This window comes from Parasteatoda tepidariorum, chromosome 2 (assembly GCF_982258835.1).
Source record: "Parasteatoda tepidariorum strain Cologne lab strain chromosome 2, Ptep-v5.0, whole genome shotgun sequence".
NCBI classification, from domain to species: Eukaryota; Metazoa; Arthropoda; class Arachnida; order Araneae; family Theridiidae; genus Parasteatoda; species Parasteatoda tepidariorum.
Genome location: NC_141756.1, coordinates 5,200,775 through 5,219,185, shown reverse-complemented (window position 1 = coordinate 5,219,185; position 18,411 = coordinate 5,200,775). Strand labels below are relative to the sequence as shown.

The 18,411-nt window shown below is 28.9% G+C and overlaps 1 protein-coding gene across 18 annotated transcripts in view; it reads right to left on the bottom strand.

The window, feature by feature from the left end:
• LOC107446947 (protein still life, isoform SIF type 1) overlaps positions 1 to 18,411 on the bottom strand; it is a 270,767-nt gene that overhangs the window by 52,362 nt on the left and 199,994 nt on the right. For all 18 annotated transcript variants that reach the window (XM_071177065.2, XM_071177071.2, XM_071177067.2 and 15 more), the window contains 5 exons: positions 17,130 to 17,323; positions 10,896 to 11,163; positions 7,224 to 7,367; positions 4,542 to 4,724; positions 2,577 to 2,761 (listed from right to left, as the gene is read on the bottom strand). In XM_071177065.2, coding sequence (XP_071033166.2) covers positions 2,577 to 2,761; positions 4,542 to 4,724; positions 7,224 to 7,367; positions 10,896 to 11,163; positions 17,130 to 17,323 — 974 coding nt within the window. The remainder of the gene's footprint in view (positions 1 to 2,576; positions 2,762 to 4,541; positions 4,725 to 7,223; positions 7,368 to 10,895; positions 11,164 to 17,129; positions 17,324 to 18,411) is intronic.

The window sequence follows — 18,411 nt, the reverse complement described above, 5'->3', positions numbered from 1 at the left end:
TAGGGCACGAAACTGTCGGTCTCCTAAACGTAACCTTTTTATGTAATACCCAACATAATGTGCTGCTATTTACTCACAGTAAATGACAGGTAAAGGTAAACAAAACTTGTTCCGTTATTTAAAATCCGCTTCTCGTACAAAGGAAATGAATTTCAATGATTGCGACTGAAGTATATTTTGTTGAATCGAATGTAGGACAGAAGATTTGGATTTGTTTCAATCTCCCGATTCAATTATACGCTGGTTTAGTTTGAATATATTTTCTTGGAATACAAGCGCTGTGTAATTTCGAATTTATGTTTATTAACCGGAAGGAAAAAGAAAAACAAATGACTTGCTTCCATTTATTTTGGTTTCAGTTGATCATTCAAGGAATTTTGCGCAATATCAAAAACAATTAAATTTAGAAAGATTCTTCCAAATAGATCTTATTTTATATGGTTTTTTTATTCATTTTCTTGATACAAATACAGTTAAATGGATAATTCAAAGTTATTAATGAAAGGTCGAACTTTAATTTTGATGATTTTTAAAGAAATTATTAGCATTTACAGAAAAAAATTCATTAAATGTTAGAAGCCACGGATTTGTCTGAATTGGATTTGCACATGGTAAAAATATAAAATTAGTTAACAAAGAAGTTTGTTATAAATTCATTAGTAATGATAACACACACATTAGCTCAATGATTTCATATGGAATTTAATTACATTAGTTGGATAATTTTAGAAGAATTTGTTGATTTGTTTTTTGGATGAATAAGCATTACTACAAATTCTTTTAATTCTATTTATTTGATAAAATAGTATTTAAGAAAATGTTTTTTATAAAAATTAGAATTTCATGTAATTAGTTTATTTATACTAAATTTAAAATAAATCCTTTTACCGTTAAGTCAATGATGTAATGTAGATATTTTCTTTTAATATTTAAAACCAGAAAAATAAAATTAATGTTATCGTCATGATTACGAAGCAAGATCAATTCCTCGAGGTAAATATTATATTACAAAATGTATAATTTTAAAAATTATAGATAATTAAATCATAAGTAAATCTAAAGGCAAATTTAATATTAAGAGTGATATGTTTTTCATAAAAGTGATTAAATAAGTTAACTGGAAGTGTTGAAAACTTGAATCCTTGTTGTATTCCATTTATTTGAACAAAAATACGTTTTCCATTGTAAAGATAATTATTAAAAAGAGAAATATTAATTAGAATTTCCCAATAATTAAAATCGTAATGATGGATATTTTTTAATCAAAGTAAAAAATAACATCTTTTCGTTCAGGAAAGGGAAATGCTATTGAAGAGATCTTTGGAAATTAAAAGTCGCGATAGAATTAATTTTATTTCGTTTAATAAGTTCTGAAATGGGTAGATTATTAGTGATAATCCAAGAAACATCTTCTTTAATAATATTGTTAGTAATTTTATTTAAGTATTTACAGAAAATAATGCCAGCTTTAGTTAAGTAAGTATTAGACACATAAGTTTTTGTTCTAAATTTAATAGGAATTTTATGAAATATTTCGACTGATAATTAAGCATGGAAATTGTAGATTATTAATTTTAACCTCTTAGAGTAAACTAAATTTTTTTAATGATATTATTATAATTATTTAAATTACTAAGCGAAAAATTTTTACCATTTTCTTACTCCTTATTTAAATGTTCAACATAGAAATTTTTTTGCAGAAGATTGCATAATTGTTCTTAGCTTTGTCTATAGGGGTAGTTACAAAATTATTTTGAAGTTTCTTAAGTGATCGATCAATTTTAGAAACATTTGTTGAATTGTTACTGTTATTTAAATTATCCTTATTATTAAAGGAAAGTTTTTAAAATAATAATAAACAGCCCATTTCCATTCTGTTAACATACTTAAAGGTAAACAGAATCTATTTGATATAGTTTAACAAAAATTGATATCATTAAGAACGCATTTTAGAATTTTACTAATTGATATATGGTAAATGGGTCTACATTGTTTTCCTTTTAACATTAAAATACTTAAATCACAAGCAATTTAAAATATTTCTCTTCTTCACAGAGACATTCGTAATCGGATCTTTTCATTTTTCTAAATTTTTGTTAATATCATTATAATTAAAAATATTTCAACCAAGAATTTTATTATAATTACAACTTTTAACTATGTTTAACTCTTTTAATGGAAACAAATTCTTCAAGATTTCAAATATAACATGAAATTTAAACTGGAAATAAGGTTTTAAAAACAACCGAGTACAAATTACCTTCATTTTTCTTTATGCTTTAATTTAATTTGATAAATTTTACTTTGGCTACATTAATACAATGTTAGAAAGCACTCCATTTTGCGGATATAATCGTGTGAGCTGATGACGGTATCATATCTTTTTCCTTGTTTCATTTTCCGACCTTTCAATTTTCATTTAAAATTTTAAACATTTTATTTATAAAAGTATTTTTTCTTCTCTTTAAAAATTTTTTTCTTGGTTTCTTTGTTAATATCGTTTTTCTTTTATTCTTTTTTAGCCCTTTTTTGTGTGTATTTATAAAGAATGGCTTGAAATAAGATAAATAACTCACTTGCTGCTGTTGGACCTGGAGAGAGGTAAGCGAGGTCTCCGTTTTGTGGCTCCCCTCCCAGACAGTAGATTGGTGAGTAAGGAAGGGCTGCGAGCGCAGATGAAGGCGTGGAAGGAAGACACAGTGAAGACACCCAATTTGTTCAATATGCTCTTCGTACCTTTCGACACATGTGTCAGTAAGCTCTACAAGAACAACATCACAAATTTGAGGAACATATCAAAGCATATAACAATAACACTTTCCATTATTAACTAACATTAGAAAGCAAGCAACTATTAAGAGTTAGCATATTTTATAAAGCAACTAGTAAGTTCAATTTAAACAATGACTATACTCAGAATAACTAAGTAATAGATTTTACAATGATAGATAAATCAATGGTACGAGTTAGACTACTTAAATAGCTGAAAATAACTGAATGAGGAACATTTTTTCACACCTACTCTTTAGAAGTTTTATTGAACCTATTTCAATAGCAAATATTAATTCAAATTTCTAGAAACACCATCTGCATAAAACTAAATGACAAGCTTCGCGGAAAACGATCCTCAGACAGTTGAAAATGCACTCTTGATCAGGAAATCCATAGACACTTAGCTGTAAACGTTGTTTTGTTTATTTTTAATGATGGTGTTTTAAACTAGTTTTGTTTCTTCTAGCTATTTCAATCACGTTTAGTCAAACTTTGTGACCAAAATTTCAAAGAATTTCAATTTGAACTTTTAGAAATATGTTCTCGCATGTGCATACTACCTAATTAAAAAAATCACAGTGATGTTTTTTTAGAGGATTACGTGTGAATCAGTACTTAAATCCATTAGTCACACATATGCGATGTTTTTCTGTTACATTCGTGAATGTTTAATCGTAATTCTGAGGAATGAAGAATAGATTATTGCTGGACAAGTTAACCTTTTTTTAAACAGTGCTTGGTTAATGTTATATGTTAAAAAAATATAAGTATATTTAAATGTTTCAAAAACAGAGGAAAATAGAGAAAAATGAAATTTTTTAAAATAAAAAGTAACCAATTTATTGGAACAAAACTATTCTCAGAAATATAAAGTGTATAAAATCAAGTTCTCAAAGTATATAAAATTTTTATTTCTACTTTTTGCATGTTCAATCAAATATTCTCTGAGATGTACTCTCCATTCCAACATCAAAATTACATAAAATGAGTCATTTATGACGTTGAAACTCTCACTAAATTCATTTATTAAAAAACGTTACCAACCATTCGTAATTCTGTTCTTGTACTTTTGGAAGAAGAAGATCACGAATACCCACAAGTGTGACTTATGATGTCAACACCAGCTGATCGCTTTTAAGCAAAATGGCGCATTCAAGTTGAGCTAAATTTCTCCATATAAAATAGAATGTTAATTCACGTGAAGTTAATTAAATGAAACACAGTATCTCGTACACTGAATTTGCTGAATTCCTTCTCGTCTGCGTCTTTTACTTAACTTAGAGATTTATTATTTGTTTATGTATTTTATTGTACACGTGATATATTTTTGTTCTGTGTACCTAGCAGCTTCGATGCATAATTAGTTAATGTTTTACATGGCTTCGTGTCTTTTTTGTGCCAAGTAAGAAATATATAATGAAGGAATTGAAATCGCTGTGAAGGAATATGGATTGTGTTATTTGAGAGAATTGATACTTGACGGGCTCAGCTTACTCGAAATAGAATAAGAAGAACAGTCGCTTACGAAAACTAATTCTACGTTTCAACAACTCATCAGGATCGAGATATCCCCACTATGTCCCTTGCAGGTATCTCATTGGTTACTTGCAACTCGAGAAGAAGTGAAGTAATTCTGCCTAACCATGTGATTTAAATCAGATTTAATTAAATACCTGTAAAAGACGTCACGCGGGTGTATCGAATCTGATTGGCCACGATTTACTTACGATGACGTAATTTGAAAGGTATATCTGAAGATGAAAACTCACTTTCGGATTAGGAAGTTCGGAATTCTGTAGAGAGGACATGTAGCACCTGAGCCTGAATTGTTCACAGTGGAGACGCTCCAGATTCTCCTCCCACTGTCCGATCTGACCGGTAAGTGACTGCCTGCTGTCCGAGTCAGCCACCACGGTCAGTTGTAGTTCCGCCATGTGCTTCATTCGGGAGTCCTGCAACAACACATTTAATCAATTATAGAATGTTTGAATGCTATTTTGTTACAGGTAGGAAAAGTAGAGGGCTGTCAAAATCCAATATCATAAAACAATATACCACGGACACTTTGGACTTTGTCCACTATTATTATTATTATTTTTTCTTGCTGTAGGTTTTTGTAATTTAAGTTACATTTTCAAAAGTAGCGTATGAAAGAGCCACTGTGACTATCATTAGATATACTTTTGGTGAAATAATTCAAAAATTGACTGATAGATGCTCTGTTCTAAAAATAAAATGCTAGAGGACGATTGCTTTAAAAGATATGATAATTAAGCTAACAAATGGCACTTGTAATTTAATTTTAAATGCTTGTAAAAAAGATGGGGAACATACAGTTCCTGTTATCCGGCGTTTCAATGGGTAATTATGTTCTTTTTCTACTGGGGACTCAAAACCGATTTTTTACTATCTACTACAGTGTTCGCCTTTCAATGATGTGAACTGGGTTCGAATCCCAGCGATGGCTGGGTAAAGCTAAGGCGAAGAGGTAAAGACTGTAAAACTTTTTTTACAGTCTCTTGACAGTACATCGTTAATCATAAACACCCTGTATTTGCAGTGAAAATTTTAATAATTTCGAGTACGGTAAAAAAAATTAAAAGCCATATCTGTAAATTTTGCTTTAAATGAGGCAAAAACTAGAGAAGCAAAATTATCGAACCAAAATAAATGTATAGAGTCAGAAGGCGTCCAATAGTGGTTTGTCGTATTTAAGCACTAGTAAATATAAAGAACATCGCAAAACTACAGATAAGCATAGATATATTTTGAGGAATTAGTTATTTTAAAGTGAGATTCGAATTGCATGAGGTATTAAGTATAAGTCACTAAATTGTATTTTGAATCACAAGTTTAGTTGTAATAAAGAAAAATTTTATGAACTAAAAAGTAAATAGCGAATCTCCTGTAAACAAATCGATGTGTTTGGCTCTATTTACACATTATTCAATCCTACAGAACCGTATAACTTGTCATATGTTGAGAAAAAAATATTATCAAAACTTCCAGAATGTGGTAAAAAAGTTTTACTAAAGGTTTTTGTCGAAATTAATAATAAAAAATATTTTTTGTCATGCTATTTGATTGTGAATGTGGTAAAATTTGGTAGTTTTATTAAGATAAATTAGAATATCGAGTAAAAATCATTTATTTGGTTTAATTTGCTTTAGAGTTTTGCATTTTTATACAATAAAAACTATAATTTTGAGAATTTCCGGTAAAATGTTACCACACTGAAAAATTACCGAATGAATAGCTTAGATACCCTATATTTTGGTTTTATTACCCAACCATAAATGCCATTACGATAATTTTAACATAATGTTTTTCTCTGTAATAATATTAGAAATTATATATTGCTAATATATGTTAAAAATAAGGAAATACTAATATACACTCATGGACAAAAAAATTAGCGCACCAAGAAAGAGTCGTCAAAATGAAACGAAATTTTACATACGCAATGACAACTTTGATATAAGTAAATGATTAGAAAAATCAAAGATTATCGTTATTCTTTGATTTTCTAATCATTTACTTATATCAAAGTAGTTATTACGTATGTAAAATGTCGTTTCATTTTGACGACTCTTTCTTGGTGCGCTAATTTTTTTTTCCGTGAGTGTATATTAAAAATAAGGAATATAGTTATTTTTTTTTGTCTACTGTAACTATATTGCAAATAAAGAGTTTTTACAATTTTTGCTATAACATATCAAAGTACCTTCACTATGCAGTAATATTAACAATGTATTGTAAATACCAAATCATTGTCAATTTTTTAAATTGGTGTTGAAAAATAATGTACTGTACAACTGAAAATTATGTAATTGTAAGTTGTACATAGTCTAGCGCTAAAATGACGTGAAAAATGCATTATTCCCACGAAAAAATAAATTAGAAATTTTTAAAAAGAAATCACTAGAAATTTCCAAATAAATAAATAAATAAATAAATAGATTTATCACAAAGGGCTTCTTTCTTTTAAATGTTACCTTTGAGACTTCAACTATAATTTCTAAATGAGTGTATTCAAATTTTATTCATACATTACTTGCATGCTCTTTAAAATTTTTAAGGTTGCAGCTAAAAAATAGTTAATTACAATACCAACACTTTGAAAAGTACAGGTACTTTCGATGCATCATCCGTAAAATTCATTTTCACCGTAAAATATTATAGCGTAATTTTTACAGTAATATTTATTCAATTTAAGTGATTGAGAGATTTTACTGTAATTATTACTGCAAAAATAGCGGTCTATCAGATTTCTTGGTTCGTGACATCTTTAGGGTAAAAATGGGATTTTGCATTAAAAAAGAACCTGCACTTATCGTAATTTTGTCCAGAATTTTTTGAAGAGTACAAAATTCAATAAATAATACTAAAAATAAAAAAGGACAAAAATGTATTAAAATATGAAATAATTCTGAAAGAAAATCAGTACTCACAGACTCTATTTCTTTTTCTAGTCTAAATATTTCTTCTTGAAGTAAATGAAGAGTCCCCGTTTTACCCCGGTGCCTTGCAAAGGCCGCTGCACATGCCGAATGTATACTGTTAATCCATGTCTCCAGCTCCACCTGACACGGAGCCTGCAAAATTAACAGTTATTATTATGATAACAGTTTTTTTAAATTTCAGTAGCATAACAAAGCAATGCCATACAAAACAATAATTCTTATTTATAGTATAGGTATTTACGGACGCACAAAAAGCTATGTCTCAATATGTTTAAATGTAAAGCTTAGTACGTTTAGGTATAAACTGATTATGAATTTTATATATACAGGGGTCTGTCCAGACATTTTGTGAAAGGTCCGTTTTTCGTGAAATTGTGAAAAAATTACTCACATTCTTTCAACCAGGGTCCGCTTTTATGAATTTGTGCAAATAGGGTCCGTTATTGAAAAAAAAAATTTTTTTTAAGGAGTTTTTAAATTGTAAAGACATACAAGATTATGCTCAACACTGTAAAATTATAATATTAAAATAATTAAATTTTAAAAAATAACCAACAATTGCTGCTTCTTAATTAGAGATGCAACATACAAATATTTGGTATTTAACCTATATTGCTGAACGCAGAATATTAATTTCGGACGAATAATGGAAGAATCGTCTGCCGAAGACAAAACTTAATTCGTTTACATCCATCTTTCTTATTTCCTGCCCTGGAAAGGGTTTATTCGATTAACAAAATAATAATGAAGATAAACAAATTTGTGAAGGGTCCAATTAAAAGAAAAATCATTTTGTGAAAGGTCCGTTTTTAAGTTAAAATATTTTGTGAAGGGTCCGTTTTTATGAAAAGATATTTTGTGAAGGGTCCGCTAACGGACCCAAATTTCATCTAAACAGACCCCTGATATATATATATATATATATATATATATATATATATATATATATATATATATATATATATATATATATATATATATATATATATATATATATATATATATATATATATATATATATATATATATGTATATATATATTCTATATACACACGCAAACAATGAACAGATGGTGCTGTGGACTGAAAATTTGGTTTTGATTGTTGACGTTGTACTAGAGATACATTAATGGACTCCATGCATGATCCGAAGACACTTTTGGAGCATATATTAGACCGTATGTTATTATCGAAAGTACCTTATTCGAGTTATTTAGATAAGGTGTTCATAAGGTTTGTACTTAAAATGACTTGAATTTTAAATCAGCTTTCGGCTATTAATCTACCTATTTAATTGTTTGAAATGCGATATATTTGTTTCAAACGTTACTTGAGTCGAATTTCTGACCTTTCTTATGATTTTTTTATTCTAATTAAAAGCTAACACTCATGAGGATAAATTTAATTATATTTTTATTTAGAAAATCTTCTTATAACAACAAACAAACTGATTAAATAATCTTAAATTTTTCTTTAATTGATAAAATTTTATTAAATTTGTCCAATATATTGCACGTTGATTTTCAGGATGTCAATGTTGTAGCGATTTGAAGATGATTTATTTTAAGAGATGGAATTTATTCCACACAATGAATTTTACTCGAGTCTTCATGGATTTTTAAATGAACAAATAAAAAGTCGAAAGCTTATCTTTTGCCATAAATAGTAAATTTGTATCAGTTAGCCAAATATGCGTTCTTATTATGAGGTCTCATTTCCTACCTTCTTAAAGAAAAGAGGTTTTAAATTTTTTTATTACGGGTCGTATACTATTACTTTATCTTGGATCAATTTGATGATTTTTCGTAAAACGATTTCCGAATCACAAAATTTATAGGCTTAACAATAAAAGTAAGATTTAAGTTTATCGCTCCGTGTTAATCTAGTACCACAGAAACTGTACAATTCAAGAAAAAAAAAGTTATTTTAACCCAATCGATGACCGTAAAAACATTTTTCTCCTCGCAAAAGGAAAAAAAGGTGAACTAGATCTCCAGAGAGTGTAAAGGTTTTTACGGTCTATCTGAGCTGTAATTTCGTTCAAAAGGCTTTTCGAATTTACTTTTATTTCAAAGTGTCGATATTCATTTTCGAAACTCTATGTGACCACGTTCTATAAAACATTGAGCTTTTAGAAACAAACAATTTTTAAGAGAAAACTACAAAATTTACTTAAATATAAATATAAGTCCTTAATATGAATGAATAAAAAGTTAGTAGTACGAATGATAAAAAACATTTGCTTTTTAAAGACCAATATTGTTTAATAGAAAATGATACATTTATTTAAATTTGAATACAAATCCCTTTGTACACTACAATTCACGTGCCTCTTTTATATATTTCTTTTCTGATGCTTTAAATACAAGCAAAAATACATTCGGTTATTTTTTAATTAGGGAAAACAGTCTAACAGTTGCTAAAAAAGGTGTTAGATTTCTGAATTATATTATTGTAAAATATAAAGTCCCCCCCCAGAAAAAAACACTTTAAAATTTCTCTTAATTCAGATTAAAAAATTTATCAATAAACGTTTTTCAAATTAAAGAATACTCCATAACCCATGAGCAGTCTATCACTGAGGATATTTTGCGTCAATACTAAGGTCAGTGTGAGCCGGCTACAGAATCCGTATCAACCCGCCATCAATTTTTTTTACTTTTCTTTTCCTCCAGACGTGGACACGTACCTAGGTTCGCAAAACCCTTAACCGTATAGTCCACGTCTGCTGGCCACCGGTCTAGCTCGCATAATACATACGGTAAACAATTACATGATACACAATTGTATTACAATTACAAAGTACAATTGCACAATACATAATACATAGATAGATACCCGTCATCACTTTTTTTTCCTTTCCTCCAAGCCCTGAGCATGTACCTAGGTTATGAAAAACCCTTAGCCATATGGCCCAGGACTTGGCCACTAGTCCAACTCCACTCAAGCCTAGGAACGGGTCCAGTCAGCGGTATTAATTTTGAAAATATTCTATCTAATAAGATATTTAAAAGAAAATAAATTTTTTTTTTACATGTGAAGTAGGAGATTATTAAAATTTTAATAAATAGTCATTATCTGCTAAAAAGTTCATTACTGGGATTCGAACCCGGACACTCATTGGATCCTTGAGACATCAAGGCTCCATTTTTTATACTGACATTTTGATTTTTTATATTGAAATTTTGACTCCTTCTTCATTTCGTCATGTTGGATCGCTTTTTATTTTTCATATTGAAAATTTGAACCACTTTTCATTTAAACATTGAGAGCTGTTTCTCATTTTGACATTTTTAACCTTTTTTCAATATTGGAATTTCTAGCCGTTTTTCATGTTGACATTTTGAAACCATTTTTCATTTTGACATTTTGTGCCGTTTTTCAATATTGACATCTTGAGCCGTTTTTCATATTGAGAATTTGAGCCATTTTTCTTCTGAAAGTTTGAGCCACTTTTTATTTTGACAATTTGAGCCGCTTTCTATTTTTCATATTGACATTCTGATCTTTAATTTATGTAAGAACACTAGCAAAAAGCAGAAAAAATACCTAACAGTCACGAAAAAGTGTCATCCACTCACAGCCATTATAAAAATAGCGTAAAAAAAATGTTATTTCACGTAAGGTCAGGTGAGAAAGAAATGAAAAGAGATAAAATTACTTGAAAGAGGTAGGCGTCTCCGAAGGCAGTGCTGAGACAGAAGATGAAATCCCTTTTTGGATGTTCTGGTATGGGTTGCATGATGGCCCCATCCACTATGATGAGATGCTTGGGAGTGGTGTCGATGGCACGGCCGTCTCGGTTATCACACGGATAGAAGAGAAGCGTCGTTCCCTTCAAGCACACCCAATAACCTTTCCAGCCGCGCTTCCTCGCCAACTCCACCTGCTGCCTCTTCCTCAAGAGCCACTTCTTCACGCTCAGAAACCTTTTAACAACAACAAATACTCTTTAAAAACCTCATAAGGTCTGCGACTTAATAAGAAGAATATGGAAATTTATGCTATGAAATGTGTTACTGCCTCACATTTCTCTTCCGATTGTTCGAATTTATAATGATAATATATATATATATTAACGTGAATGACCTAACTGAGTGGTTGTTGTCTTCTACGGGGGACAATCACGTGACGACTTTGGTTAAATGTCCGAAAAATATACTAGCTCCAGTCAAGTGCCACTGCCCAGTATACCTTACACTGGTGTTTTTTAAGGTTCAATGCCCGGCACTCTGTAGACTGTTGTTTCTCCTAATCTATCACCAGCAGATATTGAAATATCAAACAAATATAATAATATCAACGAACAAATTAAGATCAAATCTGATTTAAAAAATATTTCGGGGACTCACCAAAGAGACTATGTGACTGTTGACATTCACCGGTGAAAATCAATCTATCTATCTATCTATGGTATTTCTTGAAATAACTACACAAGTTAGTTAAAGTAGTCAGACCTCTATTTAACGAAGTCGCTAAATCCCGAAAAAAATTTCGTTATATGGAAAATTCGTTAAATAGAAAATCATCTTTTGAAATACTTACACAACGTAGAATAGGTTTTAAATTCATGGATACTTGAAATAATTAAAATTGCAATTGATGCACCTTTATCTTGTAATTTTTTTCTTTAATAGTCAGGCACTTTCACTTCGACATTTTGCAGCCGTAAGAAAAGCAACAAGCAGCACTCTGATCAGCAATCTTAAAACAGGAGCTCTACTGAGTGAACAACGAGAAAGTTGAAAGTTTTTCTAGAAAGGAAGTGAACAGTGGGGGTGGAGATAATAGGACATGTCAATAAGGGACCAGGGACCACACACTTTGATGACCCATTCCTTTTATCTTCTCTGCTCATTTCCTATTCAAGGAATTTGACCCTTTCCCCCCTTTTCTAGTGGGATTGCATTTCCTGTATGAAATGCAAACAAAAAGGGAGAGGAATTTTACTGCTTTCTCTAAAAGTTAAGGGGATGCGAAAATCAGTTCAAGGTTATTTCTCTCATAAAATGCGTTAACTAGTTAATAATTTTCTCAAATATTTTGGGAAATGGGGAAAGTAGATCTAAAAAAAAAATTCGTTAAATAGAAAATTCACTTCGCTATTTAGAAGTTATTTAACGAAGAAATTTCCAAAATGCTCTTGGTTCCACGAAAAAATTCGCAAAATAGAGAAATTCGTAAAATGGAAGTTCGTTAAATAGAAGTCCGACTAGATTAAAAATTTCCTACTTTTGCTAGCTATTCTATAAAATAAATGATGATAAACCGTTAAAGTTAAAAATAAACATATAAATAAATTTTATAAATTAATCGATTGCAAATAGCTAAAATCTTTCGAAAAATACATTTTTTCCCCAATGAGGGACGATTAATTGGTAAATAATAAGAAAAAGTAGATGATATAATTTATTACTGTTCATATATTACATCATTAACAACAAAGTATGAAAAAAGCGGAATGAAGCGCGCACATTGCAAAGCAGCTATAAGCGGTTCAAAGAACTTTCGAGTGCCGTATTTCAAACTTTAACAATCAATTAATCGTTATTCTTTAGAATACCTATTTAATTTGTAGAATTTAATAATTTTATGTACTTTAACTGACTTGTCAAGTTATTCCATGAAATACCTAGTTATTCTATGAAATAACGGATGCCTATTGCAAATTTTTTTTTAGAAAAACAATACTTCGATATTCTTTTCTAAAAGTTAATAAAAATGTAATAAATTTTAAACATTCGAAAAAAAATTAAATACAATTGTAAAATGAAAAACTTATTATCATTGACGAATAAAATATTTAGACAATTTTTTAACTGTTTAATTTTTTCCAAACTTTTTGCATTAAAAATATTTTAATAATGCTTATTTTATGTATTTCAGTTATTAAACAAACTAAGAAAACATTTACTATTTTCCCCACATTATTAGAAAGAATATTTTTGTTAATCTTTTTTGTTGATGCTGGTTTAAGCCTGATAGTTTATTTTAACGAAATTCGAAAAAGAAAAAAATGTACTTTGTTTCATTTTTCAGTTTTAGAAAAAAAAAAACACTTATAAATAAAGAATAAATAAAAACAAAGAGGTAAAAAAAGTCAAAGTTAAAAAAATCAAAAAAATCCCAGAAGGTAAAAAATGACGTGGAAGCGATGATTCGCGTAAAAGTTGTTTTCCGGCATATGTTCTCATGTTGCGGAGAAAGCACTTTTCCCATATTTTTGGAGGAAAGAGTCTGATGACGACTAACCTTGGGGAAGGAGTAGAATTTCAGCTATTATATATTTTGTATCAAATTTATGAATAATTACGTACATTTTTTTAAGAGAAAAATAGACGAGAGAAATATATCTATTTTCTATACCTCTTCGGCCTTAGTACCTTGAGAAATATGACTCGAACGCTTTATTAATTAATTTTGCTGCAGATTATTTATAATACAATGATTTTATTGATTTATGTAACTATTTACTATTTTTTTTAAAGTTTGATAGTGGAAGAAAATATGAATAAGGGTATTCAAATTTTCTTAATTATTTAAAATATTAATTGAAGTTTTTAATGTAATTTAATACGTAGAATTATTACAAAAATAATCATAATAATTAATATAGCGTGTACTAATTAATATCTGAAATAATAGCTTAATTGCATAATACTTAACATAAAATTTAATTCAGTATTTAATAATCAATACGTGATTTTAACTAATGTTATTTTAAAATTTTTTTTGATATAAATATAAAGTCTAATTTTCTCATATCAAAAACATTTTATGTGATTGAAAATAATGAAATTTTTGCTAAAATATATTAAAAACTATGAAAATGTAACCACTTATTTTCTATAGTTTATATAAGAAAAATATTATTCTTTATTTTGCTAAATTTCATAATCTCTTCGTCGAAAATAATATTTTTTTCGATTTTTCTCAAAACATAGAACGGCTTTAAAAAAACAATAAAACAGATTATTTTCCAAAGAAGACTTTATATGCCTTAATCATTTGTTTTTAAAATATGTATGTTTTTTTACAATTTTCTCGAATATTGTTTTACGATATCAAAAGAAGAAAATAGCCATACTAAGGATAAAACTTAATTTATATAGTTTATTTAATTTTTAACTTTATTAGAATTATATTTATGATGCGGTTTAAACTCGGAATTATAAAAAGGTAAATCACAAAACTTGCCGACCTAGTAAAAATTTAAAAATTATTTAGCCATGTGATTAAACTAATATTTGATTAAATTTTAACATTTTCAGTTTGTTTTTTAGTTTTTAAATTGTATAATGTGCCCCTCTTTTAAAAAATTCTTTTTTTATTTCTTTTGAAACTTTTATTCTTAGATTGTTAAAAAATAATACGATACTGTTTTTTAATGACAGAAGAAAAAAGAATTTCATTATTTATAAAATAATGTATGCTTGATTACAGTCACGAAAAAAGTGCTTCTGAAGCAACGAAGAAAAAAAAAACTGAAAAATTTACAGTTGTAAATACAAATTAAGTTAGAGTTTTAATGATTTAAATTTAAAAGTTCGAGCTTTTTCTCATTCGAATATTTATAAATTTACTTCTTATTTACAGACATGTTTCGTTGCATTGAAACTAGCTTTTCAAAAAATTATTAATATTCCTAAAGCTTGAATAATTTTTCAATGATAAGTTATAAAGTGAAAATTGGATTAAAAAGTGAAGAAAAAAAACTGAAATTTTTTTTTCCACAATACTTCTAGCAGAAACTGATACTTATTGCAATTTATGTTCACATTAGATATCTATAAATAAAGTTGAAAAATTTTCTGGTTACAGTCGGCATACAAGAGATTATTTCTGCATTTTTTTTAATTTTTATGTATTTTATAAGAATAATCAACACAACTCTTTTAAATTATCATATATTTCCAAATAAACGAATTGCTTTTCACTGAAAAACCTCATATCATTTTCAAAAAGGATTTCTAAAACTTTCCTTTCAGTTCCTTTGAGGCCCCTCAAGAGTAAAATTAATCGAAAATCTGTGGAATGTTTCTTGAAAGATCCATCTTTATGGTGTTGCTTTCGTGTTTTCTATTAAGTAAACATAATTCATCCAAAGGGACCCAGTCTTCAGTAGAACAGAGTTTCAAAATTGAGCAAAACAATTTTTAAAATTTACTAAGAAATTTCACATCACATTCTAAAATTTTCACATTAAAAGTACCGGTTCCTCTGAAGTAATTAAAGTAATCAAGTTTCTGCAAAATGTTTCTTGGATGGTTCATTCTCGATTTTGTTGATTTCATGGAGTGCAATTCAAGAAAATGAATCAATTAAGATCAAAGACTGCAACGCAATGAAATTTCGAAATTAAACAAAAATGTTTTATAATTTACAAAGAAATTTCATAACATTTTCAAAGAAAAAAGTAATGAAATTCTAAAATTTTCATTTTAATTGTCCCGTGTGTCTCTAACGAAGTAAAATTAATCAAAAACTAATATGTTTCTTGACAGATTTTTTCTCGATTGTGTCATTTTCGGGCAGACAATAAGGTAAAAATTATATATTTAAATGATCCAGACTGCAACGGAACGAAATTTCAAAATTAAGCTAAGCAATTTCTAAAATTTACTAAGAAATTTTATAACACTTATGAAGAAAGTTCTAAAATTTTCCGTTTTACTTTAAAAACTTGCTGAATGTCTTCTGACAGATTCATTCTCTATTGTGTCAATTAATGCTGTAAGAGAAAATCATTCAAAGAGCCCCAGAATGCAACGAAACAGAAATTTAAAATGTTTTTTTTAACAGATTCATTCTCTCTTGTGTTGATTTCAAGTAATGCAACAAAGGAAATTAATTTAATTAAAACTGACTACAATGGAATGGAATTTACTAAAAAAAGTAACATTATTTAAATAATATTTAAATTTTACTTTTTAAAAGTCCCGTACTCCCTTAAGTAGCAAAATTAACTGAAAATCTGCAGAATACCTTTAAAGATTCATTCTCTATTATGTTGTTTTGATGTAATGCATTAAGAGAAAATAATTCAATTATGGACCCATAATGCAACGGAACGGAATTTTAAAATTAAACTGAACAATTTTAAAATTAACTAAGAAATTTCATATCATGTTTTAAAAATAATTCAAAATTTTTTCTTTAATGGTTCTGTGTTTCAAAGTCTGAAGAATGTTTTTTGACAAATTCATTCTCTTTTGTGTTGATTTCACGTAATGCAATAAAAGAAAATAGTTCAATTAAAAATCCAGACTGTAACGGAACGGAATTTCAAAATTATGCCAAACCATTTTTGAAATTTGCTAAGAAATTTCAAATCATTAAGAAAAAAAAAGAAATTAAATTTCTCGTTAAAGGTGCCGTGTCTCTAAGTTTGTAGAATGTTTTTTTGCGAAGGTTCATCCTTGCTTTTGTTGATTTCACGTAAGGCAATAAAAGAAAATAATTCAATTAAGAATCCAGACTGCAATGGAATGGAATTAGTGAAATAAATCAAATGATTTTCAAAACTTACTAAGAAATTTCACATCATTTAAAAAGGAATTAAAAACTTCTCTTTTAAGTAGAAAAATTAATGGAAAAATCTGCAGAATGTGTTTGACAGATTCATTTTCTATTGTGTTGGTTTCATGTAATGCATTAAGAGAAAAATCATTCAATTAAAGGACTGCAATGGAATCCTTAATGGAATTTCGACGTGAAATGCTTTTATATCACAATGAAGAGCATCGTTCAATGAGAGTAGAATTTTTTTTATTATTTGTATTTCTCTTAAGTATACAATCTGTCATCTTTTTGTTTACTACAGCCGGTCAACCCGCAGTACAGATGTGCGCATGTGCAGTGAAGAGAATACTCGAAAGAATAGTATAAAACTTACCCGGCTTTTCTGACTGCTCCCGTGCAGTTGAAAGAAGCTGCCGCAGCCCCGGATCTCGATCTGTTGCCGTAACTGCCACCGTAGCTGCTGCTAGGGTGTTGCTGTTGATGTCCGGCAGAAGATGTCCTAGGGTCAGCCGGATCTTCCTCGTCACTCACGGCAGTCGTGAGGGACAACCGGTCATCATCAGACATCTTTGAATGAGAAAAGAAAGATTTACACAACAACGTCATCAACAACATTCCAATAAGAGCAAGAGAGAGCCAGACTCCATATTTTGTCCCACTAAGGGGGGTGATGGAGGGGTGAGAGGAAAAGTGAACAGAAATTGAAGAGGGGGATTTGCGTAGTGGAGGGGTGGGTGACGACGATCGAAAAACGAGGGAGAGGGTGAGTGGGTGGTTCTTTGCACGTGGTTCTCGACCGCAGCGCCTCCACGTCGACTGAAATGCAAGAGAACGTAGGATAAGTAAGAGATAACTAACTGGCGCCGTGCCAATTTTATCCCATAATCCCTTTCTATAAGTGCTTCAGACTGAGTTAAAAAACGAAAAAAAGAAAAAAAAAGAATGAAATTTTTTGAGGGGCGTTAATCTTAGCTTATCAAAAAATTAATTTAATGAGATTACTTATATCTAGCAATTTTATATCCTATTTTAAGAGATTAGAAATTCATTTATCTTCTTTTTGTCCATCTTAACCTTTAACTTTTACTTGATCTTCGGGTTCTTCTAAAAAGGGGAAAACAATAACATTAACAGTGGCTAATTCTGAATGCTATTGTTATTTATGTTATATGCACTATATATTCACTTGTGCTCTATACTTTTCTATTTAAATAAAATTAACACTTTATTCCATGACGTTTAAGGAATCAGATTATTTTAAGCAATAAATTTAAAAAAAATAACTATTAGTTACGGTCATAAATTTTTTTTTTGTACTATAGGTTTCTGCCCCCTGTTCGCTTTGCTCAACAAACTCTGCAGTCACTTCGGATTCATCATTGTTTTTTTCTCCTTCTGAATAGTTGATATTTCTCCCAAAAAACGATAATTTAGACAGTAAAATATGTAATCATTAAAATTTTCTGAAAAATAGTTTGTTAATATGATAATCGAAACGAAATGTTTCATTACCGGGATTATTTCCAAATAATCAAATGTATTTGAAAATTAATTTTAGGGATATAAATTGTGTGAGAACAATAAGGCGTAATAAATCGAAGTAATTTTACTCTTTTGGTGATATAAAACGATCATCTTATATTATTACAACAGTT